The 25,738-nt window shown below is 36.4% G+C and overlaps 5 protein-coding genes across 5 annotated transcripts in view; 2 read left to right on the forward strand and 3 right to left on the reverse strand.

Annotated features, from left to right (window-relative positions):
• Nucleotides 1-4,592, forward strand: part of LOC135681511 (transcription initiation factor TFIID subunit 5) — a 52,017-nt gene extending 47,425 nt beyond the window's left edge. Inside the window, exon 22 of the mRNA XM_065196029.2 lies at nt 4,454-4,592. Within this exon, the coding sequence (XP_065052101.2) occupies nt 4,454-4,464 (11 nt within the window). The 3' untranslated portion in view covers nt 4,465-4,592. The remainder of the gene's footprint in view (nt 1-4,453) is intronic.
• Nucleotides 4,566-22,457, forward strand: LOC148958728 (transmembrane protein 163a-like). The gene is made up of 8 exons (XM_089111952.1): nt 4,566-4,707; nt 5,623-5,733; nt 9,451-9,494; nt 18,564-18,637; nt 19,203-19,302; nt 20,359-20,470; nt 20,937-21,075; nt 21,369-22,457. Exons 1-8 carry the CDS (start codon nt 4,644-4,646, stop codon nt 21,418-21,420), a joined length of 696 nt encoding a protein of 231 aa, XP_088968078.1. The 5' UTR covers nt 4,566-4,643; the 3' UTR covers nt 21,421-22,457.
• Nucleotides 8,023-14,123, reverse strand: LOC135681512 (uncharacterized). The gene is made up of 4 exons (XM_065196030.2): nt 13,446-14,123; nt 12,247-12,384; nt 11,944-12,090; nt 8,023-10,416 (listed from the first exon to the last, which is right to left on the reverse strand). The coding sequence occupies exons 1-4, from the start codon at nt 14,019-14,021 to the stop codon at nt 10,219-10,221; spliced, it is 1,059 nt and encodes a 352-aa protein (XP_065052102.2). The 5' UTR covers nt 14,022-14,123; the 3' UTR covers nt 8,023-10,218.
• Nucleotides 21,666-24,154, reverse strand: LOC148958729 (uncharacterized). The gene is made up of 3 exons (XM_089111951.1): nt 23,670-24,154; nt 22,467-22,723; nt 21,666-22,135 (listed from the first exon to the last, which is right to left on the reverse strand). The coding sequence occupies exons 1-3, from the start codon at nt 23,675-23,677 to the stop codon at nt 21,666-21,668; spliced, it is 735 nt and encodes a 244-aa protein (XP_088968077.1). The 5' UTR covers nt 23,678-24,154.
• Nucleotides 24,155-24,382: 228 nt separating this feature from the next.
• Nucleotides 24,383-25,738, reverse strand: part of LOC148958730 (1-phosphatidylinositol 4,5-bisphosphate phosphodiesterase beta-1-like) — an 18,012-nt gene continuing 16,656 nt past the window's right edge. The window contains exons 10-11 of the mRNA XM_089111854.1: nt 24,922-24,932; nt 24,383-24,523 (exon numbers count right to left, since the gene is read on the reverse strand). Coding sequence (XP_088967980.1) covers nt 24,383-24,523; nt 24,922-24,932 — 152 coding nt within the window. The remainder of the gene's footprint in view (nt 24,524-24,921; nt 24,933-25,738) is intronic.

Here is a 25,738-nt window from a genome sequence, read left to right on the forward strand (position 1 = left end):
CCTAGTTCGTAGACGGGGCTCTTCGCAATTTTTCTCGCCTGGATTCAAGGCAACCGTAGCCAGCGGAGGATACACAACGGTGTCTCCGTTTTTTTTTTCAAAGCTGTTTAGCTGTCAACAGCCATCAATGATCAATGGCCGATTGTTCAACATGCTGCCAGCCGCGATAGCATGGTGTAGCCTGCGACACAGACCAAATCGAATGCATTCGATTTGGTCTGTGTCGCAGGCTACACCATGCGATCGATGGTAACAGCAATTCACATCATGTTAATTCTCACAAAACACCAAGGAAAACATGAGTAACTTACAGGAAGGACCATACCAACCATCGGATTATTTGTTAAATAATATTTACAAGATTTTCAATGCCAAATAGCGAAAATTGTCGCGGGAAGACTGCAGACACGTGCATGGGATTTGGCGCGAAAACGGTTTGGTTAATGTGGTGCAAAGCCTAAAGCTCATACAAAGGACAGAAAGGAGTTGAGATTGCTGCTAACCTTACAGTAACCAGGTAATGCCTCATTTCGTTTTATAATCGAAATTTCCAATATAAGTTTTTTAATAATTTCATGGAATTAACATAAAGCGTTTACTAACATAGGATTTGTTTCACCGAAACATTCCGATTTTTCATGAAAGTGGGGCGACTACCACCCAAAAACCCCTCCCCTCTGCATAGCAAGTGTCGCGAGAGCACGCCCGAAGTCCTGTAGAAAAAGTCAAAAACGCTTTTTGTGTTGCATGCAGTGTTTTGCCGCGAAGGCGGAATATCAAAGGCATCAAGCAGGATTATCACCCGTCCATGCGCTGTCATCAGGATTAGCGCCAATATCACTGTCATGCGATTTTTTGGGAAAATGCAGACTTCTGATTGGCTTAGGTGGTAGAAGCTGCTTTTTTCTACCGATTGCGATTAATCACGTTTGATTTTGATTGGTCTGTGTTTTCTTTCTCCTTTTGGCGTGGATTTTCTCCTTATGACATGGATCGCGTTAATTGTCATTGTTCTAAATATCATCGCAGTAACTGTCATTGTTGTAAATAGAGTAGTTGCAGTAGAGAAAGTTGTAAAATAGTATGAATTCTTGATTCCCAGAAGTGCAGAAAATATTATATGCGGTAGGTACGAGAGGAAGATTTTTTATAGGATAATGCTGTTTGTTTCTCTGGAATCTCTTTTCCCAGCAGGAATTTGATCTTGCTACTAGCCTTAATAAATTATCTGAAGTTTGCTATGCTACAACGTCCAAGATTCATAATCTTTACTCTCAAGTCAATGTATTTTACTTTGTATAGATAAAGAGGAGGAAAACAGCCTATTGTTTAAAACAATGAAGTTACTGGAGTAGGGGGGTAATTGCCCCCGTTAGTATGTTAAAAAAGGCTTTGAGTTATCCCGCCATTAAATTCAAACTAATTTTTTATAAAAATTTTATTTGTCTTTAGTGTAAAGAGAACCACCAGCTTTCTGTGATTCACAGGCAAGAATTAAATCTGATCCCAGATAAATTTTGATCCCAATAATCAAACTTGTACACCAAGTCATGTTAAATTACTTTGTGTACAGTACAATGATGCTGCAGAAATAATCTATCAGTGCCATTCTATCAGTTCTATCGGTGATTCTGTACTCGCAATTTTCTAGCAACATCTTTGACACATAGAAACAAGACATTTGTGGACAAATAGCAGGCTGAATGTATTTTTGTCAAAATTCTAGAGATTTGGTACTTGACCTTGGAAACAGTGCAGTGCCTTGATAAAATATTATTAAGAATGACAACAATTTTGTTATTAAAAGGGGGCCTGTGAGGAATGTGGATTTTATCAAATCATATTTGATGTCATCATGTCTTATTTAAAACTGAATTTCGTAGAATGAGCAAATCATAGGTCACCCACAAGGCAGAAAAAGCTCTTTTGCAAATATGACATAAATTACATGTTCCCTTCATACTGGTGTCTCAACAGATCAAAATGTCCTGTTATTGGAGTTCTTGAGTGTAAAAAGAGCCACCAGTGTTCTCTAATTCACAGATTGATGGGGTTAAAATGTTTTAGGGGTTAAACATGCTCAAAACAAAGAGCAAGGTCAATTTTGTACAGTTTTAAGTACATTTGAAAACTATATGGGATCTAAGCCCCATCAGCCCCCAACTTTATAGTCCCTGTTCACAGGTACTAGATTGGAAACTTTTGCGCACCCGCAATATATTGGCTGTACACACATCTGCACGCTTTCCATATTGGCAATGCAAAATCCCTAGATAATAACATTTACCATCATTAACTTTAGAAATAGCTCAGAATGTATGAATTCAGACGCCCATTCTCAAAGTACACATGTCTGTGCTAAGAAACAAAGTTGCCAGTCTGGCACAGGTACCAGAATAATGAGATGTTATAACATTGGGAGGATGACCACAACATTGCTTGATAAGCACAACTTCTCAGTGCCCAAAAACTCTGGAAGATAGGTAGCAACAAATACAAAATACAAATACTTACTCTGCATACAAATATTTCCCTGATAATATGCACATATTTAAACCACAAGCAAAAGCACAATAACATTTAAAATACAACTAAGTTACTAAAATTTGGTATAAAGCAAAGATAGCTTCCCTTATATTAGTACAAACTATGGCCTGATTTAAGTCCTATGACCTTATTGTTTCCCAGTTTTCCACAACAATATATATATTACACTTACAAAGGGTAACATAACAGACTTATAATTCACATCTATGATTAATAAATAGTAATTGTTGCAAGCATCAAAATTGAGAATTGAAATGGAATAAATGAGAATTTGAAGTTTCAAATTTAGGACAATATTTGGTTTGCTTTAGTTTGTTCATGTTTCTAAACCTCTCGATGCAACCACAATGCTATTTAAATAAATAAATCATTTTGATTGATTTATCAGGTATGTGTAGTAAAAACAAAGATGTTAAATCATCTTTTAATTCTTTTACCGCTTTTCCCTTAGAGAGTTGATCTCTTCTTTCAGCATGTCTATTTTCAGTCTTTTCTCGTCAATGTCTGCTCGAATAGCTTTGTTTTCAAGTTCTAATTCCTTCAAATCCCTACAAGACGCAAGCAGCGGCATGTTTTGTTCTTCAAGATTTTTCTCCAAATTTTTAATCTTTGCCAACAGCGAGATTTTATCTGCTTTCCATAATCTTAGCTTCTCTTCAATTTTCTCGAGGTACTCAACATCACTATATCCAGATTCCATTGCCACAAATTCTGACTGATGTCAGGAAATTGTATTATTATCACATCTTATCATCCTGCAGCCGCCCTGTCGTTTTCGCCTCTATTTGGCTTTCAAATGCACTAGCATGCGGTCGAGGATTTTATTCTTTTTTTAATTTGATCCAAAATTTGACATACATTTTGTACGGACAAATCTTGTAACACTAATGTGGCTCGAAATTGGTGAAAAAGAATCATTTAAGAATAATAGCCATATTTCAATTATATGAAAAATTTGACTTTTACTTTTATTCATAAGATTCTTTTGAGCAAGCAAGAAAGCTTGACTTTTGCGCAAAAATTTTATAAAAAAATTATCAAGTTTGTTTTGTGCTAGTATTCTTTCGTTCCCTACAATGTTTTGGTGATGAAGAAAGACAGTAGCAAAAGATCTAAACTTTCTTCTTAAGAATTATTTTAGAACATTATCAAGTTCAGAAGCACAAGTTTTAAAGGATATCGACGCTCAACAAAAAAATTCTTACTCAATGTGTGTAAACGCCACGAATGGCCTATAAAAAGCCATGGACTTGTTTACATGGCACAAACAAGTCTTTCAGAGTCAGAATCAGTATCAGGGTACAAAAAACCCATGAGATCACCTTGGGCAATTAACTGTGGCTGATACCTATTCCTGGAAATCCCACAGCTATTCAATCAGTTGCCAATGCCAAAAAGACCATGGCATGTAAACTTGTGCGTAAATGTTTGGACAATGATATATGTGACAACTTTCAAGGTTATTTCGAGCTACAACAGCACAAGACACGAATTATAGACATCGAATGTTTAATTAGGCTTCCAAGCATCAAAACAGAATATGCTAGGAAGTCGTTCCATTTTATGGGTGCAAAGCTGTACAACGAATTACCAATCGATCTTAGAAAAACTGAATCTTTTAAGCAATACAAAGGACTGTTAAAGAAGCATTTTAGTTGAAAATTGTGATATTATAGGTATGGACCTTTTAAATTTGGCCTTTAATTGTTATTTAGTAACAAGCGGCTTGATGTTCTCAATGAGGTTTCTTTATTTAGATTGTAAACAGTGATAACTTTTGTATGCCTGCTTTAAGTTAATGAAGAAATACTTTCTTTCAATGCATACCATTCTGCTATTTTATTCGCTAGAATCCGTTTATTACATAAGGCGTTTGCAATATTTAAAAACATATTTCACTATGCAGCAACACAATGAAGCAGCAACTTGGTGAAGATATTGCACCCCCGGCTGTTGTTGTGGAAAGAAAGTTTGTTCAGCTCACGAGTTAAATCGTAATTGAGAAGCAAAGAATACTTCTTCTCGGAAGAGCGGTCTCTAGAACTAGACGCAGCGCACAAATAATGACATGAAAAAGCGGCAGATTTGTAGCCAAGATGAACACCCCAGAAGAGATTTCTTTACTGGAGAAAGCAGACCGTTGTGACAGCGAAGACGCGCGTATGTATCATTTGTTTCTTGCGGGCAGACCCAGTAATCCACATGGGATGTATGTTTTTATATCATTAATGTTAGTCTTTGGGAAGATCCGGGGAGGGCAGCAAAAGAGAACGGATTTTACATTCTTGCTGTGATAAATCTGGCAAAATTGTCTGTCGCAATGTTCGCTGAAAACCTTTGTAGTTGTTCTGGCCATTACCCAATTGAAGAACGACCTAAGTCTTCTTTGATTTTTCAATAACATATTATCAAACTTAAATTTTGTAGGATGGCTATATATAGTCCTAAGCATGTTATTTTAAGTTCTAATTAAACCAAGGAAATAGGTGTTTGAAGCAGAATTGTTTTTAGTCAACAAATTTTCTGTTTATCAAAGAAACAAACAGGTTAAATCAGCGAAAATGAAGGCTCGCAAGAGTTGCTTTTGCTCAACAGGTAATGTTATGGTGAATGTAATTTTTTAAAACAAAAACATTTATTTCATGACAAAGGGACAGGAAATGCAGCTTAATTTTACGTTATGCATTAATATGATATAAAGCTGTTCACTGTGTGAAAAATTGTGCAAAAAAATTTAAGCAAGTATTTGTACGCTTATGTGCGAAAAGCTCATCGTAACATTGGCGAAAGTTGTTCCCCTTAATGTACAATTACTACATCGTCCTTTGGTAAAGGCCTCGGAAATTTACGAATCAGTTGCTCAAATAAGATTTTATTTAACATCAAGAAGTTTCCGAATGCATAAACTTTGAGAAACTTCAACATTTGAGAAGCTTGCTAAATGGCTCAAACTTAGGTTTTGTAAGAATTGCGAAAAACATACACAAAAAAACACCTGCCACTACATTGGTTTAGCCTCTCCGCGTGTAGATAAAGAAACTAAGTTTTTCATTGTGTTCTTATTCATTTTGGCAGATCAAACAGAGATAGACGCCCATTTAAACAATGCTTATTGGCGAAAGATTGCACTGGCACTATCTGCTTTGTCAGTTTTCATCCAGCTTGGCCTTGGAGTCTCAATTTTCGGTGATTTTTTGTTTGTTTTTGCAGTATCTAATCTCAATATTTGTCATTTCAATAATTTTATGGCTGTCTTTTTCAAATGGGACGTGCTTGTCTGTTTATTCTTATATTATTTACGCTGGTTGTTACATACGTACTTCTTATTTTGGGAAACTGGCCATGCGAATTGTGTTTTCGGAACAATCTGAGATTTATCGAGCTGCAGCACTGAATAATACTTGAAAATCAAAATTGAAAATTTACTATGGACACAAGGTTAATGCCAAAAGCACTGTTCAAAAAGTTTTTCTATCGTTAACAGGAAGATACTGTTAGACAATTTAGAGTGAAAAAAAAATTAAGTTTATCATAAAATGTGTTTTTGATTCAAAACATTTTTGTGTGGATGGCATTGTATCTGCACCTATAGCATGCTTCGAGAGGGGAGAGGGGTCGTTTTGTGTTGCATAGTCTAAACCAATCAATATACAGCAAGTTCGACCTCAACCAATCAACGTCCGAGTAGCTCGATCTAACCCAATCAACGCCCAAGTAGCTTGGTCGCAGCCAATTGAATCACAGAACAGCTGAATTAATGTCAACATTTCGTTAGCAGTTTTCACAAAGCGCAGTCTATATGGACACATGTGGATAACATTAGTGATGAGACTCTGATGATTGAGATTCAAAACTATCCCCTTTTGTACGATGAAAGTCTTAGGGAATGCAAAGACCAAACCGTCCAGATTACAGCAGCCTATGCAGAAGCATAGGTCAGATTTGATTTATCGATTCAGAAGCTGAGCTTGCCACTGCAGCAATTGTTTACAGTGGACCTGCAATTGTTTACAATGCAATTTTTTATTGCAACCAAGGAAATGGAATTAGCAGACCTGTCAACCCTCCCAGTTCAGCCGGGAGAATCCCGGTTTTGACTGCTTTCTCTTGGTCTCCCGGTTTTTAAAAATTTTCTCCCGGTTTCAATTAAACTGCGCATCTTCTGCTTCAAGGACAGGTCCATTGTGTATGTTTTCTTTTTACAGAGGTATAATTAAGATATAATTAGATTCCCGTAACAAATTACTGTGATATCCCTGTTTTTGACCAAATCTCCCTGTTTTTCTTTAGGAAAAATCTAAAATCTCCAGGTTTTGAAAATTTAAGGTTGACAGGTCTGAATTAGACAATCACTGCTTCACCCTTGCTGAGGAACTTCTAGCTAAATCAGTCAACATTTTAGTATCTGCTCCGTAGTGATGTAGTAAGACTGTTGTGTTCGGAATGTGGGGGGCCCTGGTTTGAATCCTACCGGGGTCGGCAACTCAAAAGTTCTTTCTTTTGCTAGTAAATTTAGTCTTCTCTAGCGAGTCATTTCCTTAGAATGCTTTTTTTAAACCCCCTTTTCAAAATCAGTGATGCCGATTTTATTCAGAAAAATTCGGGCGTTTCCAACACAAAAGGGCGTTGCTTCTTTTTCTGACAACCTTTGCTCCTGCACGGCGCTACTGGCTGAAGCCCCCCCCCCACTTTTCAGAGATAAAAATGTTTTGACCGTCTTTTCATAATTTTTGGAATCAGAGCATGAAATAAAACGGGAAGAAACTGTTTATGTACTGCTTGATTTTATTTGCTTCTATTTGTTTCTAACTTATTTGAGTTTATTTCTATTATTTGTCTATTATTTGCACCAATTCAGCAGATAACTTCCTGTATCTTTGCAATGCATGCATTTTGCATGTGCAAACGTGGCTTACTGAAAATACTCGAGACAAAGATGACGCACGTTTCTGTTCAGGAAGTAAAGCTCGCTTCTTTTTATCAACGTCACCCTTTCTTTCTTTCCCCGATATCTGTCACTAGAGTTTTAGCATGACACCTCACCTTTTAAATTTTTCCTTAAAAATCAATAATTTTATGAGAATAGTCGAATTTTCTATTCTGAGCGGTAAAGTAATTTGCTAAATTTTAGTCTTGGAGATGCATTTAGAGCCATTCCAGAAGGCTTAATTTAAAAAGTTTTCTTCCGCGATGGACCCAACCATCTTGGGTCCTCCTAAACTTGTTCCTTAGCCCCCCAGTTTCAATTTTGTGGCGCCGTCCTTGTGCATAGGTCAGAATCCAGGCCAAATCCCCGCCTGAAACCTACCCACAACTGAAAGTTTTCTCGGTCGTGCAGCTTCAATTCATGAAACAATATTTAGAACTGCGCACGAAGGCAACAGTGCTTTTTCATTCAAAGCGTTGAATAATAATTCACGCTGCTGCGGTCGAAAGGTAACCAGTATCATACGCAATGACAGATACAAGACTAAATAAGTCCAAAAGAGGTTATGTTTTTGACACTCAAATCTTAATAAGGCTCGTTTATACCAAAATCAAACGATAAAATAACAACTACTCTAAGTTTCTAATTAATTGAAAGAAATAAGTTAACATTAACTTCTACCATCCAACCATCTACCGACTACCGTGCTGTTCTCATTCATTAGACCTCAATCGTTATACAATTGCAAGCAAATATGGGTTCAGGGTATTTTTTTGACGGAGACGTGTAATCAAGAGGACATCAGAAGCTTTCACTTTTTAGAAAACTTGTAAAACTTTCCCTTTTTTGAAAGTTCATTTTGTACAACAAAAAGTGCTTTCCTTTATTTGTTGGTAGTATGCATGATTCGAATGTATGTATGATTGAAATTATGACCATTGAAAGGATCCCTAGTGGATAAATAGGGTTTGGTCAAGACACTCTCATATTCAAGTCCCTCCACATTTCAACCGTTTCAATTTATGAATCACCCTTGCAAAATGGAGGGTGAAAATCACAATCACAGAATAGGAAATAGGCAGAAGGGTAACTCTTGTCGGTTCCTTTGTTGTTTTTGAAGCCTGAGTCAACAATAGAATTCTTTAACTCCCCTTTAACCTCGATCTCATTAGACGAACTTAGCCATGACAAATTATCATTCATTAATCTGATATAAACGAATTATGATACATAATTGAATTTGTTCACTATAATGGGGCATTTCGTCTCAAATAAAGTTGTCTACTTTTATTCTTTTTTAAAATTTCCCCGACAGATACATGCTAAGCCTCGTAAAAGTTAACGCATGCGCAGGTTTTATCAGGCTTCACCTGATAGGCAGGAGCTTCCCTTCTGCCTAATTCCTATTCTGTGTCACAATTGTATTTTGGCAGACTAGGTAACCTTTAGCCATACATTGTCGTATGTCTGGATTATCAGATATTTTAAAAGCAAAACAACTAAGCTATCTATATCACACAAAGGAACGAGTCGAATGCTCATTCAGCTCTTAAATTCGACAAGATCTATGTGTAGGCCGTTGTTTTGTTATCAGAGTGGTATTGTAAAGGGGGCTTGTTGCTCAGTATGCTTCTAGTACATCCATTTTCAAGCTTTATGTATCCGGTCCCCAGACTAGTGCATGGTAATCAAATATTCAGCCTAAATTTAAGTCTTCAATATTAATTTTGCTACTTGAAAGGCAACTGAATCAGAAATGAAACAATGCGATTGTTTTTTAGGGGAATTGCATAGCTACCTAAAATCATTGCGAATGAAGTGTTAACTGCAATTTTTATGCTGGCACCAAATCACCAAAATACCATTTAAATAAGAACCATGTTCCTTTAATTAGACTTATCACGTAAGTGTGAACACTTTGCGCGTCAAATGTACCTTGAAAATATTTTAATACATTTCCATCTGTTTCTTTCTAGTATTTGCATGGATGCAGAAAACTCCTGGTGGCCTGGGCCTAGCTGTAAGTATCTTTACGTATAAAAAACTTTCAAAGTCAAGTTATGGGTGAAATATAGATATGATTTATTGAAACATGATTATGTTAAGACGTTGTCGGAAAGCTGGGGTCTGGGCAAGGCTATACCGTGACGTCATACTGTGATTTGTATCTCTTAACAACATTACTGAATAGATTAGTCATAGTTACATCTGTTGTGTGTTATATCTCAGTCACCAGCACTCAATCAAATGCTGTCATTCAAAGAGTTTAATATTTTTGTCAAGGAAGAGAGCTTCCATTGGGATATGGAATTGAGTTGCAAAGCGACACAATGTTTTGATGTCATAACTGTATTAAGAGATTTTGAAGCGATAAATAAGAATTCGACGGAAAGTTTTTCGAGCTCCATCTCTTGCTATGATAAGATATTGCATTGATCATGTATGTATGCGAGCAGTTTACGTACATTTGTATTTTCAAGCAGTTTCTTAATTTTGGTGTTGATCAGTATTATTTTTTATAATCTTTTGGTTATATTAGGTCTAGGTTTCCTTATTGGCCGTTTCATGTCAATAAATGCGTGCAATTCTCAACCCTCGTTGATAACAACATTTATGAACCAAATAACAAATTTAACCTACGTTTAGGAAAGTTAATCTACTTAATTCTACTTAATTTAACAAGCAATGAGTCGAATTGTGAAAATCGCCCAAAATTTATAAAACACGATGCAAACACGCTTTTTTTAAAATAAACTTGCTGCTTTCACCATATTTGTCAACTTCTGCTCGGCAAGGTCGAGAGGCAAGAACAACATTCCGCAGTCTGGAGCAATGATCAAACGTTCTTTGGGAATGTACTTCAAAACATCTGATATATGTTGGCGGATTTCTTCAACTGTTTCCACTCGACTTTTGACAACGTCAATAACTCCAAGCACGACCTTAAAGAAAAAGAATTAAATAGGAATGATTTAGTTTGTTTATGATTAAAGGATTTAATAGGAATGGCATATTAATAGGAATGATATAGGAGAGGACCCTTATGTTCAGCGATAGGCTTAGGAGAGGACCCTTTTTGGGAAGGACGATAGGGATGATTTCTGAGACAGCTGCGTAATCCCTAGTAAGTAAATTGGGATTTATGCATAATCCCTAGCAAATAAATTGGGATTTCTGCATAAAGCCACACCAAAAATGCTGTTTTATCCCATCAAGGAAGTTGGAAACAAGGAAAATAAAAACATTTCAGGCTTTCCAAGTCATTAGTTTGCTACCCAACTATATGATTTTTTGCTGTTTACATATCCCTTTAAGGAATGCTGAGAGATTGAGAGATCCATATAGTCTATTGACGGTAACAATGGGTCAAAATCCTACACTGTACAGAGGAAACAGCGGTTGCCTCTCTTCTAGGGCGGAAATTCAGGCTTTTATTTTGGGGGGGGGGGGCAGGCCTATGATTTTTCGACAAGATAACATCTTGGATCATGTCTAATTTTAAAGAAACTGCACATTTTGATAATAAAGATGATTTTTTGAAGGGACCCTTTAGAAATTTTTGCTGACCTCGCCATAATTAAGTAGCAAGAAGAACAGTCTATTTATGATTTTTGATATCAAGGTCGATATCTCATCTAAGACAGTTGATGATACAAGAGGTCGACCGATTACACTTTTGACAAGTCTTACGTTCATTTTCTGCATTTTATCTTGTTTTTGTCACTGGAAAATACGTTTGAAAATAACTTTTATTCGGAAGAATCCGATGGAAATTTCGGCTAATCTTTACGGTATTGAAATTAAATATACAATTCACAAGCAAAGCAGTTTTGATTTTGGTCATATATTGTTTGATTGATTAATGGCTATTATTTTATCAGCTATACTATGTTCAAATTTTGCAAAAAGGGCTCAGAGAGGTTAAAGAGGCCCCTGGGGTAAAATGGGGAAATTCAGAAAAATTGGCAATTTTGCCCCTTAGATTAGCTTAAAATCCCTTTTTAGAACGATTTCTTGGAGTAATTTCGACACGTTAATCGGTTGTCAATTATGCGACGAAAGCCCGAATTTTCCGACGGCGTCGTTGATTGGGCGGCCCGAGCCCCCCCAAAACCCTCTCATAATTTCTGCCACTGGGCCCTTTACCCTCGAAAAATTTAGCAACTTTCTTTATATCTTTTCTATTTGGCCCTTTTTCTTGGCAATAAAGCTTTCTCGGGGTCTCTGGTGACACTTGACCTCTTTTGGTTGAAATATGAATTTTTTTTCCCCTCTTTCAACTATATTTCAAGTCAAGCCTAGATTAATGACTCTATTTTTGTGATATAGAATAAGCCGTTTTTATGTAAAGTACATTTTACTACTGCAAACTCTGTTTCTAAGTTGTCTCTGAGGGTCCTGCCGGGTGGATATAAGAGTTTAATTTACAAGAATGCATTCCTGTGATACGAATACAGAAAAGTGCTCACTTTGATTTTCTTGAAAGCTTTGAAGAGCTCGGGATCATTTCTGCGATGTTTATCCTCAATTGACAGTGCATCGAACCCAGAATTTTCCAGGCAAGTCGCCAATTTCAAATAGGCTCCTTTGTCAGCCTTTTCATAGTCTGTTTGGTCCTTGAGAAATTGAAGAAGATATTAATAGTCATAATCATAATCATCATTTCAAGCATCATTTCATTTCAAAATTAAATGGGGCAGCAATAACATTTAGGATAAGAATTTCTGTAATCAACATTTATATGAAATAAGCGGTAAGAATTTGATAATTACCAAATATTGTGGATATCCACAACAGGCGTGCACTGTTTTGAAAACTTCCTTTGGCATTTCAACGATACAGGCTGACAAATATTTGATTCCAAATTCAAGTGCTTTTTCGGGGTACCTCATCAACACTGGCTCATCAACCTGCAAGTGAGATTAAATTTTTTAGGACAGCGAATGTGATACCAATACCTTTCGTGTCTATGCTTTGATCATTTTCGCGCTCTTCATACTTTTCTGGCTAACCAGTTTTAACACGTTTCTCGATAATAACGAGAAATCAGTGTCCATTGATATAGAAGAATCTTCGTCGTTTTCAGCCCGTCGTTGGCACCAGCACGGGCGGGCGGGGGGTGGGGGGTTCTTGGCTAAACTTTGGGTAGAGGTCCGCCACAAGCATATTTGATATCTTTGACTAGAAAAAAAATTTCGGAAATGGTTCCCTTGGCTAACCCTATTTCTACAAAAATGATGCCCTTGGCAAGACTTCGGCTAGGTTCATTTCCAAACCATTCGAGTTAGTAGATCTCCAAATTGTTGAATTCGCAAAATTAGAAAACCAAGCAGAGAAACGGAGGAGCGTTTCGCTGAGAAGAAAGATAGACGCTCCTCCGCACCTATCTTCTATTTCCGCTCTCGAATTGATGCGGATCTGGTACCCAGGGTAGTCAAAGATCGATTTGTTTCATATAATGTTTTATAATGAACAAAAATTGGTCGTCAAGATGAAATTCCTACTTTCAAAGGCTTTACTTTCATACTTTCTGGACCAATATAGTCGAATATGATACCCTTGGCTACACTTTGGCTGGACCAAAATTGCAAAAAGTATTCCCTCGGCTGGACCAGAACTGCTCGCGGCACATCCTAAGGTGTCTCACTATAAAAGAAGTCTTTGCCCTCTCTATAGTCCCTCGTCACTTTTGTCTTCTCTAAACACCTTTACTTTCCCTTAGGATTTTAATTGTTGTAAGTTCAGAACAATCAGTGATATACAATACAATCTTAAAACGTTTCATTTTTGGAGCCCTGGTTAAACAATGCAACATGATTTGCGTTAGCCTGGTACATAAGCGAATAGCTTGCCATATCGATCCTTTGTACAAATTATTTCCTTAAAACAGTTCACAATAAGCATGTTTGCAAAGTATTCGTAAAATATCGAATTTCCGATCATCACTTGCATCTGAAAATCAGTATAGTACCTGAATTTCCTTGCATCCTGCCTCTGCTAACAATTTCAGCTCAATGTTGATGCATTTAGTAAGATCGTTTAACAACTCTTCGTCGTTACTGTAAAAGTCATCACAAAAGGTGTCCATGATCGTCATTGGTCCTGGAACCGTCACTTTGATGGGCCTTTCACTCATATTTTGGCTCCACTTCCACTCTTTTGCCATGAAACCTGGTTCTTCTTTGTGCGACACTTTTGACACAATCGTTGGCAGAAGCCCTTCCCAAGCGCCATTCCTGCAAATCTTTTTCTTGGTATTTACAAAATCAAAGCCATTAAGGCTGCGACAGAAAGTGTAAATGTATTTTTCCCTGCGTAACTCCCCATCTGTGATTGTTTTCAACCCAACATCCGTCTGTAGGTCAATGACTTCATGTGTTGCCCTTGTGAGTTGATTCTCGATATCTTCAGAATGTTTGCCGGCCATGATGGTGTTGTATTCCTTGACGAAATCTATTACTTCCTTGCCATTTTTCACCCAACAAGGAATTTGAAGATATTCGGGTTTTGGCATACTCCCAATCACGGTGGTAGAGAGCCCCTTCATGTTTTTGTAGTTAAAGTATCTTTCAAAGCTTCTCTCAACTCAACTGCGTTTTCTTTCCCTGCAATTCACATAACAGGTCAGTGGCCACCTGCGTCATCAAAACTGGTCTGCCTCATCAACGGGTTAACAAATCTTTTGTCTTTGCCATTGTTGTCTTTGCTCGCAGTCTGATTTCGAACAAAAGTTGATCAGACCTAAGGTAGACTTTTATTTCCGGTTGTGCGCTGATTGGTCAAAGCTTAGAATCACGATGGGCTCTGTCCTCGTGACTTCCGACTGAGCATTTCACATAATAGGTGTTTTGAATTTGTATCGTGAAGTATGAAAACTTCTTAAATTCATTTGACACAAAAGCAGTAGCTGGGCAAAATTTGCCACCTTCAGATCTATAAACAGATAATATAAATCTTTTTGTTCACCGTTTTCACATCCCAGCGACCGTCAAAAGCGTTTTCCCACATACAGCGATCGTCAATAATTGTGATAACAGGGTTTTCCCCATATGGACGCGTCCTGGAAAACCTCTTTCAGAAAATATCTGCTTTATGTGGTTTCATTCTCTTTGTTTCTTGTTTTAAGCAGTCATACGAAAAGCATGTTGTAGTGAGATTCAAAAAGGACAAACTTAAAAAATAATCAAATCTTATACTTTGATTTGAAGACCCATTGCGTTTCGAAACTCTATTCATTCTACTCTCAGAACATTTTATTCATTTGAAAATTTCTGTTTCCCACATGAGAAATAACTCAAGGTGTAGTGTGTTTTACCCGGAAAAGCCATATTGGGACAACGTTTATGGACAAATATCAGCAAAAAATCTGAATAAATTTAGATCTATTTTTTAGGTCCTCCTTAGCATAAAGATTTAAAGATGTCTTCTTTTCTGTCTCAATCGATTCCATGTTCGTTGAAAGTCAATTTGTGGTCAACAAAGGGCTCTTGGTGTCAACAAATATATGATGTCTTCGCCAAAAAATATATGATAAAATCGTAGTGGGTTTTTTCTTGGGACTTTGAATCCAGCACCTTTCCGCAGATATATTTAGGCATACACTTACTTTTTTATAAAAAGGAAAGGTCGATGTTGAGTACTCCAGTTTCTTAATGTTCTGGAAATTTCAATACTCATTGTTTCTTAAGAGTTTCTTAATTATGATCAGTGCCGAAGCTGTCCTTGAGACAATGACCATGCTTTGTATAGAACAGAAAGGTGATGTGGGGTCTGGGGGCGTAGCCCCCTGGAAAATTACACAAAACCTTTTTAACTTAATGTCAAATACTTAATGCCCTAGACTGATTATATTGCGATTAAAGTCCAAATACATGCGCTTCAAACCCTGGTTTCCGTTATTTCAGCCATGTGTTCAATCTTACGTGTACCCTGGGTCCCAGTGCCACACAATTTCGAGCGCGTAAACAGAATGCCAAGCAGAGAAGCGAATGAGCGTACTCTTATCTTCTATTTCCGCTTTCTAATTTATGTGGCATAAGGCTGAAGGCTGCAATTATTGGGAGGGGGGCTTCAGTAAATGAAAATAACGTAAAACTCAAAACAGGAAATTCAGAAGAGAGATGACAAGGGGTCGTCACTATCATCTGGTTACAGAGATCTGTATCAGGATTTAACAGTGCTAAGAAGATTTGTTGACACAAAGATGAAGCAAAAGAGCAATAGGAGCCTTTTTTCAAGATTTCAAGTTCATAGAATGTCAGAATTGCTGGCATTTGCAAATTGCTACCAGCAGCTTATCGATCAAGTGAAAACAACAACTGGTGGAAATAGAGATCCTGAAAACAGATGATCTCAAGGAACAAGCTCTTAGAGAAGAAACATATGCAGAGGAAAACTGTGACTTTCAAGGTGGGGATTCACAAAGAGAGAAAGGACCCAAAAGTCGACATAGACACCCTTTATCAAAAGGGTAAACGCTCGCCAACTGTGCATACCCTGCGCATTCAAAACTTTGTACCGACGCTCATTTTTATTTGTTTATATATTTATATCTTTGATCATATATAACAACTTTATAAGAATATGAAACTGGTCAAAAGCTGAGTTACTGTTTAATGCATTTTTGAACAACATCTTATCCCAAAACGAGGATTTTTAGCCATGTGTGGTTGCTTTTCGGTGAATATTCAATCTTGTCGTCAAATGAAGGCTGTCTCACTCACTTTGTTGGCAAATAATGCCTGAACACCTCCCAAGAGCGAAAAAGCTAGCAATCGCACTGCTTTCACCCCATTAATTTAAAAACAAATTAAGGACAATCCACCCTCGGATTTTTGTGAAAATTAAAACCAGTCAGCCTGAACTTAAATTTACTGGTTGCTTTAAAAAAATTAGTGAATTCAACATGCACCTAGCAGCATACCCTTCTCTCTACAACGCGTATAAATGCTTGATAACATTTAGCTGCACCCAAGTTTTCTTTGAAAGATTATTTTAGCGCTACTGATAATTTTAAAAAAAGGGAAAACTTTCCACTTGATTACGAGCAAGTCATTGGCCAATTTGCTGATTCATTTGCACAAGAGTTGAAACTCTGAGAATTTAAATAAGTTTTGATCTTGATTCTCAACTCTACATGGGATTTTAAAGCTTGTTTACACGAGAGGAAAGGTATGGATCCAATTGGGTCCGAATTTACGAATTAAAGTCGATATACTGCTGCTGTTTAGCGTATTGCTTTATTATCAATTTTTATCGAATCAATCGTATTCTAAGCCACATTTTTAATGGGTGTGGCTCAATTTTCCCGCCACGCCCTAAACCGGGCCCTTTACCTTTCTAGCCACCCTGTGATTTTGACGCCAGACCGCCCCTGATTAATTATTGGCATTTTTGATGATGTTTCTGTATTGAGATAAGTCAGGCAAGATAAGCCCTCAATGATAGGTAGGCCCTCCCTTGTTTAAGGTTCAGGGAATTGTGGGATGTTTGTTTTTTGGTTCAAAATTTTATACTAAGCTTCAATTTTATAAGCTGAATTTTTACATATCTAAGACAAATGTATCAAGGATAGTACTGTTTAGCATATACAAAAAATTTTGATCCCTTTATTGAAGTTATAAAATGCCATAAACATCAACAAGTTAAGTCCAAGCCCAACATCAAGGGCTTTCCTATAATTTTGGTTTACAATTACTTTGCTCAGCCACACGCAATTTTGTGACACCCCATTGCAATGTTTTCATTTTGGAAGTGTAAACATGGCATTCTCGAGATAAGAAACTGCAGATTTCTGTTCAGGGAATGAAATTCTCCCAATCAAAATAGCATTGCTCTGTCATTCACAACTATGTGCAATCTGAAACGAAAGGTTACCGTTTCTTTCCTTCCACAACGTCCATCACTAGAGTTTTAGCATACCATCCCCCCTCCCTATTTTTCCAATAAACAATAATCAGCTTTTTAGCAGTATAGTATTTTGCTAAATTTTGGTCTGGGAGATGCTTTTTAGTCCTTTTACAAGGTATAATTTCAAAAATTCTCTTCACGTCGGACCCAACCATGGGGGGTCCTCCTACCTCACTAAACTTGATATGCCATGAAATACAAGCTTTATTACAAAGGAATATCAAATTTAGCACTTAATTTACGCTCACGTAGAAAAAATGATATTTCATAGGCAATGAAGTTTCAAGTTTGTTTTCATTGCTTAGAAGTTTGTTCTTGGTAAAGATAAATTTACACTGATAAAGCTTTCACTAGTAACCCATAGACAAACCTTTGCTACGAGGTCTGCAGGGCACCACTCATTTTCGCAGGGCAGAAACCCTTCTCACCCCCCTCCCCCCAAACCTATTGGCCAAGTCACGCCCCTGATGGCAGGTCATGCTCTTCAGAATGAGCATGACTAACCACAAAGGACCAAGGTGGGGAAAGCAGTAGAATAGTAAGAATAAACTGGACAAAAGGGGTTTTGAAAGTACTTTTTCAATAAAGAAAGGTTTAAATCGTTATAATGAATGTCTTTAGCTCTGAATTTTTTTAGACATGCTCAGCATGACCAGCATGGCCGCTAGCTGCGCCACTGATTATGATGTCATGAATGATGTTATGAAATGTTCGTGACCTTTTTTATCACGTCAAGTAGATTTTTATCCTATGTGTCTTAAGTTCTAGGCCAACAGGGCAATCATGTTCTTTGATTTTACAAAATTTCGTTGTTCTCCGTTTTATCAATATTTAATAGCTTCTTAATTTGTTTTGCTTCGCGTACTGATGTTTCTCAATCTTTTCTGACTGTCCAGTACTCGTTTCTTATAGCCAGTTCCTTTTATAATTAAATGAATGTATAGAGCTAAATCTCAATAAACTGTGAGTCAAAAATTGTTACAAAAAGCGTAACTTCCTGCAATGTCTACAATCCCACAAGAATAAACACTTTTAAATGTGCACAACTTCGCTTTATGCATACATCACTATTTTTATTCAGTTTATATTTACCAACTCCTTTGCGTAATTGGTATTTGTTGTTATTGTAATATGAACGAATTTAGGATATACTTTGAACAGGTTGATATTTTCTTCGCAGATTGATATAATCCTCGATGTCTTGACAACTCTTGTGGTCATCTGGAGATATCGTTTTGAAAAAAATGAAAGCAAGTATGTAATTCAGTCATTTGGTTTTAAAGAGTGCAGCAATTCTTTATTGATTAAAATTTTTATAAAATGCCATTTCTTTTTTGCAAATTTTCTGTTTCAGGTGCTGCGGTAAACGAATTATAATATATGTCGAATCTTTAAACTTTCAATTTAAATAAAAAAAGCACTTCTCAAGTTTAAAGTATCCTCGAGTGACAAATTTGATCTAGAGACTAAGGTTGCTCGTAAATACAACGCAGACAGGACTTGAATAGATTTGGAAACGGGGTTTTAAAAAATAGTAGTTGAGAATTTTAGCAACCGAAAGGTGGTTCTTGTTAGTTGTGAATAATGGAGCAGCTTCTTTTAAGGATATTAACTAGGCCAAACAAGTCAGTGATTTGGATAATTTCCAAAATCCATGGACTATTTTCCAGTTCATTTTTTCATTTTTGGCACTTTGTCAGATCATTCTTTCAGATATTGGCACTTTGATAAGTTAATGCTCAGAAATGAATATCACTACTCTTTAAGCACAAGCCCTCATCAAATTGGCCATGAGTAAAAATACTTGTTTGCTTTCTAGAGCTTGTGTTCTCATTGCTGTGCTATTTGTCATTTCTGGCATCGCGCTTAGTGTGAAGGCCACTTACAACCTTTCAAAGGAGTGGATTCCTTATTTCAAGGTAGACTTTTCTTATTTGAACAACATTTTAAATAGCCACCATTCATTTTGAATAGTTGAATTACGTTTTTTACTGTGACATTATTTATACAACAATACGTCACTTAGAAGTTAAATAACTTTGTATGATTAATCAAAGACGTAGCCAGAAGGGAGGTGTTAGGGAATCGATACTTCTGCATTTGGAAGAACTTAATTGAGAGGTACGAGTCCCAATACTTTTTGGTGTTCAAATTATCTAATGGAAATTCAGATTTCTGCTTGATACTAAATGAAGAAAGGATAAATATAAATCAATTCAAAAGTCTTTCAAATGCTTTTTCCCGGGTTACGTGTATTCTTAAGGAATTCTGTGACAAGGACGATTTATTCTACCTCTATTTTCTCTGCGTGTATTATAAATAGAAGACCACGTTTACGAATTCATAAGGTCTTATGTCACAATCTTCAAGGTTAGCCTTTCTATTAAGTTGCTATTATTGTCAATCCTGCCCTCAGAACCTTAGTAATCTAAAAGCATTATCTTTCTTGTCAATATTACGTCAGCAATGTAGAGAACAAAAGCTAAATTGTATTCTCAGCTTGGTTGTAACTTTTCAGAGTTTTTTACATGTCAGTGATCGTAAGGTTGAAAGAAGGCTGTATGTAGTATCTCACCAGGGGTGGATCCAGGATGATATATATTCCAAAAGCAAACCCTAAGGTTCTTTAAGTGACAAGGTGAGATATTTTTATCGATTGTTTTCATTGGAAAATTGAGTTGATTTTAGGAAACTATAGCTAAACTTTTATGAGGTTTCTGTCAACGCCCTTTGTTTTTACGGGACACCCCTAGTATTCCTGCAAATATAATGTCCACATTAACCTAATAAGTATACCAAAATGAAATGAAATAAAACGAAATGTCCCCTTTTAAGGTGTACTGCAAGGAGCAGAGCTTATGAGGACAGAGAGCACTGAAGTACAATGGATGCGAATATATCTCGCGCCAAAAAATTGCTTTAGTCTTCATCAGCCCCTGACATCCCACTACAGTAGCTTTTCTTCTTTTTTTCAGCCTCGCATTCTTTTGCCCATCGAAGTTTCAATTGCAGTCACATTTGCTGGCCTGATGTATGCTAAAATTTACGTTGCGAGGAAACTATCAAGCCAATCATTGATGGTCGACGGTAGGTACTTTCTGAAATCTTATTTTCGGTACAGTATTAGGGGTCTGTAATATTGATCGTATGTTTTGGGGCGAGGATGAAATATGATTTGCATCCATGGTAGATGGAGCTTGCTGATGAAAGAGTGTAATTGTTTCTCACCTACATATGTTTAATTTATGTGTGTATTTGACTAATTGTTTAATATCCTGATTTTTAATACCTCAATCCCACATTGCTAGTATTGGCTACTTTTCCTGCTCTTTAGACACGTAGCTTCACAAATCATGAAAGCAATATAGAAAATAAAAATGATTCAGCATTGAAAACTGAGAAAATGATAAAATAAATTTGCTTTCGTGTTGCAGAGGTTTGAATTTTTTAAGCTGAACCTTTATAATGCATACTAATTCACATGCGATTTTCTTTTTCTTGTTATGCAGTAAGTAGTGGATAATCTGTTTTTATGATTCATTTTCATCCAAAGGGATAAATACTGGTTGTGGACTCGTAATGGCAGTCATGAATCTGATCAGTTTGTTAGTGTACCAGAAGACTAATCTCTGGTTCCTTGATTCTGTCTCTGCGACAATAATAGCGCTGTTTCTTTTCTTCTTTGGCCTAAAGTAAGTGCTAGCTGTCAATTTCATCAAGATTAAGGATATGATTAAGAAAAGGTTTAAAGAGCTGCTCTTTAAGAGCAGATCGTAATTGCCGTAAGTAATTAGAATGGAAAATTCTTTGTGATATATCAATCTGCCTTAGGTCGCAGTTATATGTTATCTTTTAAAGGTACAATCAGATCAAACCTTGAAAAATCCTTATAGTCCTTAGTTCTAGCAAGTTTTAGAATTCTATAATCTAGCTCATGATTATCTGTCAAGTTTTGGGATATGCAACACAGTTTTTCTAATTTAAGATTGCTGATTTCATCTCTCAACTGCCTGGCTCCAGAAGACAAGAGACAATGATTCTTACAAAAGAGGTTCATATTACCTTTACAAATCAAAATAACCTAAAATATGAGGACAAAATATAGTAATAAAAATTTTAAATAAATTTACAGCTAAAAACGATAACAATTTATCCTGATAATTAATTATTAAAAGCGGTGTATAATTCTTAAAGAATAGTAGGCGCTGTAAGGTACAAATTGAGTATTTTAAATCTTCTTACAAGATATCTGGTCGCGATGAGTTCTATAAACAAATATTCTTCATGGCAGTTTGGTGTCAAGTCCCATTCGCCAACTTTCATTTCGCACAAAGTTCCGTAAAACAGATGCTTTGCAGTTATTGCAGAAGTAATGTGGATTGTTGCATCCTTTTGGTCTGTGATTACATGTTGGCAATATCATTGGTATGTACCTTGGATCTGCAGCGGATGCAATGCGCCATACCTTTTTGCAGTAAAGCTGCAAATTCTGCAGCTGATCTTGCATGACTCGGATTTTGTTCTCCTCTGACAGAAGGTCAAATTTTGGATTTTCTTGCACCGATGACAAAGCTCTCGATGATAAAAACCGTAGGCATCTTTCTTTTAGTGAATCAAGTCGGTACTCCTGGGCTGTGATCAAGAGTTCCAATGTCGCAGGCTTACGCTTCAAATACGCCTCACATTGCTCTTTCAGCTTTTCGATTTGATATTCGCGACTCAGGTCCAGCAAATTGAACACGTCTGTCGAATCTAATGATAATAATCAGTGTAAATGATGACCAGCGTAATAAAACGACAAGGTAGCCAACTTCTGGCAATTTGAAATCCCAAAGGACAACAAATTTTTATTGGAATCATCATAACATTGAGAAATAAAATATTGACCTAAATACATAATATTTTGTTCGAAATTGGAAAAGTCGGTAAAGTTTTTAAAGATGCAAGCAAATCTCATCAAAATATTTTACATCTTTCAAGAGCCTTTCAATATCTGAAACATCTGAACAGTTTGCAAATAATCCTTCATAAATAAAATAAAAATACATTAATCAAGCTTAAACTATTTTTAAAATCTAGATACCGTTGACTTCATGTCCAAATGGATATATAAAATTCAGCATTTCCAGCACTTGTTGGACAGTTTTCCCAGGAAGAGGTATTTTCTCCATTCTCTTCTCTTTGAAGTCCGATTCCAACATGACTTTGAAAACAGGCGAATGGCAACACAGAACATCTCGATGAACGTGAAGTTCGCTGTGCTCCACCACCAGAACCAGGTCACTTTTTATAGTGAAATCCCAGAATTCATTGCGCTGTTCCCTCGATTTCTTTTCTGATCTAAAAAATTTATTGCAACAAAGTAAACATACTGTTTACAGATTTGTTTTAAGTCTTCTGCCGTTTGCCCTAAAATTTCCATAGGCTACGTTGAAATACGCCTCACACCAAGACAAATCTAGCAATTAAGCTAAATAGCAATAGCTTCATTACATTTTTCATTAACAGCCGAAACAAGATAATGTACCAGAAGCGAACTTTATACAAACCAATTTATCATTGCTTAATTAATTTCTAATAGGTTTAATACAATTTTTTTCCTGGTTGCGTTGATTTTGGGTTATTATTTTATCTGGATCGTTCATGTGGCGAAATTGTGTGGTTTTCTCTATTGTTGTTTCTCTCTTCTTCAATATTGCCTTTCCTTTGTACTTCAATATGAACATAAAAGCAAAGAGGTTAGTTAAACTAACAATTCTAACATTTTATATTGTTTTTATCGTTTATTGTACCAAAGAGCAGTCATCAATGATTTTCGCACACGGACAAATCTTTTGCTAAACAGAAACTCTACTTCGTCCTTTCGAGATGCCGTGCTTTAATGATAAACGGTAAGATATTTTCAATATGTTCTTTCGCTACTTGTTGTAGGAAATTTCGCCCGGCTCCCTCCATTCATTGAAAGACTCGAATTCAAACATAGCACGAAAACCACAGCTCTGTAATAAACATTCTGTAAACTACAATTCGCGCATTACGAATTGTTTTAGTAACAACATACAAGAAAGCCGAAAGGAAATTAAAATACATATTAACAAGACGCGAACTTTATCATATAGAAGGGAATTGGAATGGCTGTACTTGTTCATCGAACAATCCACAAAATACAGCAACGTGTAACCATATTGTTTCTGAGTCGATGAATTGCTTACAATTCCTATTTGTGATGAGATTGTAGGGCATGAACCATCAACGTTTAGGCTAATTCAAATGTTACGTAACTCACTTGTCCATATTTCATATGCATCAATGATTCGTTTGCAGGTGTTGTCTTCAAAGCAACGGGCGTAGCGACAGTAGCAATCTTTGACCAGCAACTGAGAGTATTGATGCTCCCACCATTAAATATGGCTGTTTTATCAAGAGACCCTCGATTTTCTTCAAAAAAAATTAACTCGCGTTTGCACATAAACAATAAAATTTCGTGCTTTTCACTTTTAAAGGTATTATTCTTAAGCAGTGCCCACTTCGTTATGGTATATGATTGACCACGGCCATAACAGTGGCACATGCATAAATTTTTACCCATAGGACCCTTTTGCTTTTGCCGATGGGAATTCTTCCGCCTAAAACGCACCATTTTGCTATCTCTAGGGCTTTGTGGGCAACGTAGCATGCTCGGTGTAGAGGTTGTCGGCAAAGGTCAAATAAAGGCATTTACCATTCCTTTGCAACTTTGAAATCGTTTCCTTTGTGCAGGACCCCAATTTAGGCCACAACAAAACTACAATAAGATATTTACCTCACGGTATCTTCTGCCAAAAATATTCAGCCATTTGATGAGCATTGCTAAAGGTGAGTCTTGAAAAATAATTCAACTTGCAATGGTTTGTTATAGATTCAAATAAACTGTTAGGCAAAAGACATTATCAACACAATTTTACACAACGTGATATTAGTTTACATAGAGATTTTTGTTTGTGGAAGGCCAGTTTGACATCATACAAGGCCAGGTTTTGCGTACATTGGAAGGTGATACTGGTTGTAGCTTAAATAACTCAACAGCCTCTGTTCAACAAGTTTTTTCGCTCTGCTTGTCTTGTACGCATCTCCAAGCAGGACACGGTGCTCTTTGGAGAGCTAAAATGCAAAACGGTTTGCATAAGACATGACTTCAAATTTATTAAACTCATCCAAATAGGTCACATTGAAATGAAATTCCTAACAAACTGTGCACTGAGAGTGATAACGTTATGGGTCAGATTCCCTTTGGACTCCGAAACAGTTCACCTCCACGTGTTGTCCTTTTTTACTACAACCCTTGATTTAATAGCAAAATACGACAGTTCAGTGCTGTTTGAAACTATTAAGGTTTATGAAGGTTAAGATTTTCGGGATAGTTTTCATTTTAACAGCAAGCAACATAAAAGCTGTCATTCTTCACAGTAAACATTACGTGTATCTGCTTTTGTTTTAAAAATTGTTTCTGCTTCAGTCACATGGAAGATGCAAAGGAGTCAATAAAACCTCTTTCTGACCTGATTCTTACCTAAACAATAAAACCTCTGATTCTTACCAAAAATGGGTATACAGTTGTTGTTTTGGACAGTTGTTTTGGCAAAAACACAAACATGTAAACATGAATTTACATAATATTGTGACTTCAAATAGAAATAAACTCTTAACTTTCTTAGGAACATTTAAAGGGAAAATTAAAATACCCTTCAAAGTATGATTTGGTGTTACGTTTAAAAATTTGCTGTTCTGAACAATTTTAACATTATTTCCTACAATCAAAAATAACTGAATTGGTAATTCTGTCATAAACAAAATTGATTGCTTTTACACTATCAAGACTAAAATCTTGCAACACCTGCCAAAGTGATTAATGGGGAAGGGCGGATCAACTATTATGAATTTTAAATATTATCTTATCTAGCTATCTTTAAATCCGAAAATATTTTCCGAAAACTTCTAATGTGACAACATTCAAATAATATTTCAATTCAAACTGCTTGCAGGTTTTGATCTTTATAATCCTTACAAGTAAATGAAGTATGCAGTTGAACTCAGGTGCTGTTCTCATTTGGCCCTTGTAGTCCATTTCACTTACAGTATGTGACGTCATTCATTAAGCTTGAACAGATGGGATTCGTTTTAATGGCTTTTCTTATGTCACAAAGGAAACCTGAAATTAGATGGTAAGGGGAGAGGAAAGAACAGAAAGTTATCATTCCAAACATTTTTTTATTCCCCGAAATGTTCAATCCTTCACAAAAAGGTTCAGCTACGATTCAAGTCAAGATGGTGCAAAAGGTGACAAGACGACACTTTCTAAGAAAAATAGGAGAAATT

Source organism: Rhopilema esculentum, chromosome 12, assembly GCF_057945365.1.
Source record: "Rhopilema esculentum isolate cy_ngs chromosome 12, ASM5794536v1, whole genome shotgun sequence".
NCBI lineage: Eukaryota > Metazoa > Cnidaria > Scyphozoa > Rhizostomeae > Rhizostomatidae > Rhopilema > Rhopilema esculentum.

What these genes read in the sequence shown, in the direction of transcription:
- LOC135681512 (XM_065196030.2), bottom strand. Translation starts at nt 14,021, where the DNA reads ATGAAGGGGCTCTCTACCACCGTGATTGGGAGTATGCCAAAACCCGAA. An exon ending in GTGGATATCCACAATATTTG is followed by an intron (nt 12,091 to 12,246) that starts GTAATTATCAAA and finishes CAATTTCTCAAG; the next exon opens with GACCAAACAGACTATGAAAA. An exon ending in AAGCTTTCAAGAAAATCAAA is followed by an intron (nt 10,417 to 11,943) that starts GTGAGCACTTTT and finishes TTTTTCTTTAAG; the next exon opens with GTCGTGCTTGGAGTTATTGA.
- LOC148958729 (XM_089111951.1), bottom strand. An exon ending in ATTTGGACATGAAGTCAACG is followed by an intron (nt 22,136 to 22,466) that starts GTATCTAGATTT and finishes TATTATCATTAG; the next exon opens with ATTCGACAGACGTGTTCAAT.
- LOC148958728 (XM_089111952.1), top strand. Translation starts at nt 4,644, where the DNA reads ATGAACACCCCAGAAGAGATTTCTTTACTGGAGAAAGCAGACCGTTGT. An exon ending in CCTTGGAGTCTCAATTTTCG is followed by an intron (nt 5,734 to 9,450) that starts GTGATTTTTTGT and finishes GTTTCTTTCTAG; the next exon opens with TATTTGCATGGATGCAGAAA. An exon ending in CCAATCATTGATGGTCGACG is followed by an intron (nt 20,471 to 20,936) that starts GTAGGTACTTTC and finishes TTTCATCCAAAG; the next exon opens with GGATAAATACTGGTTGTGGA.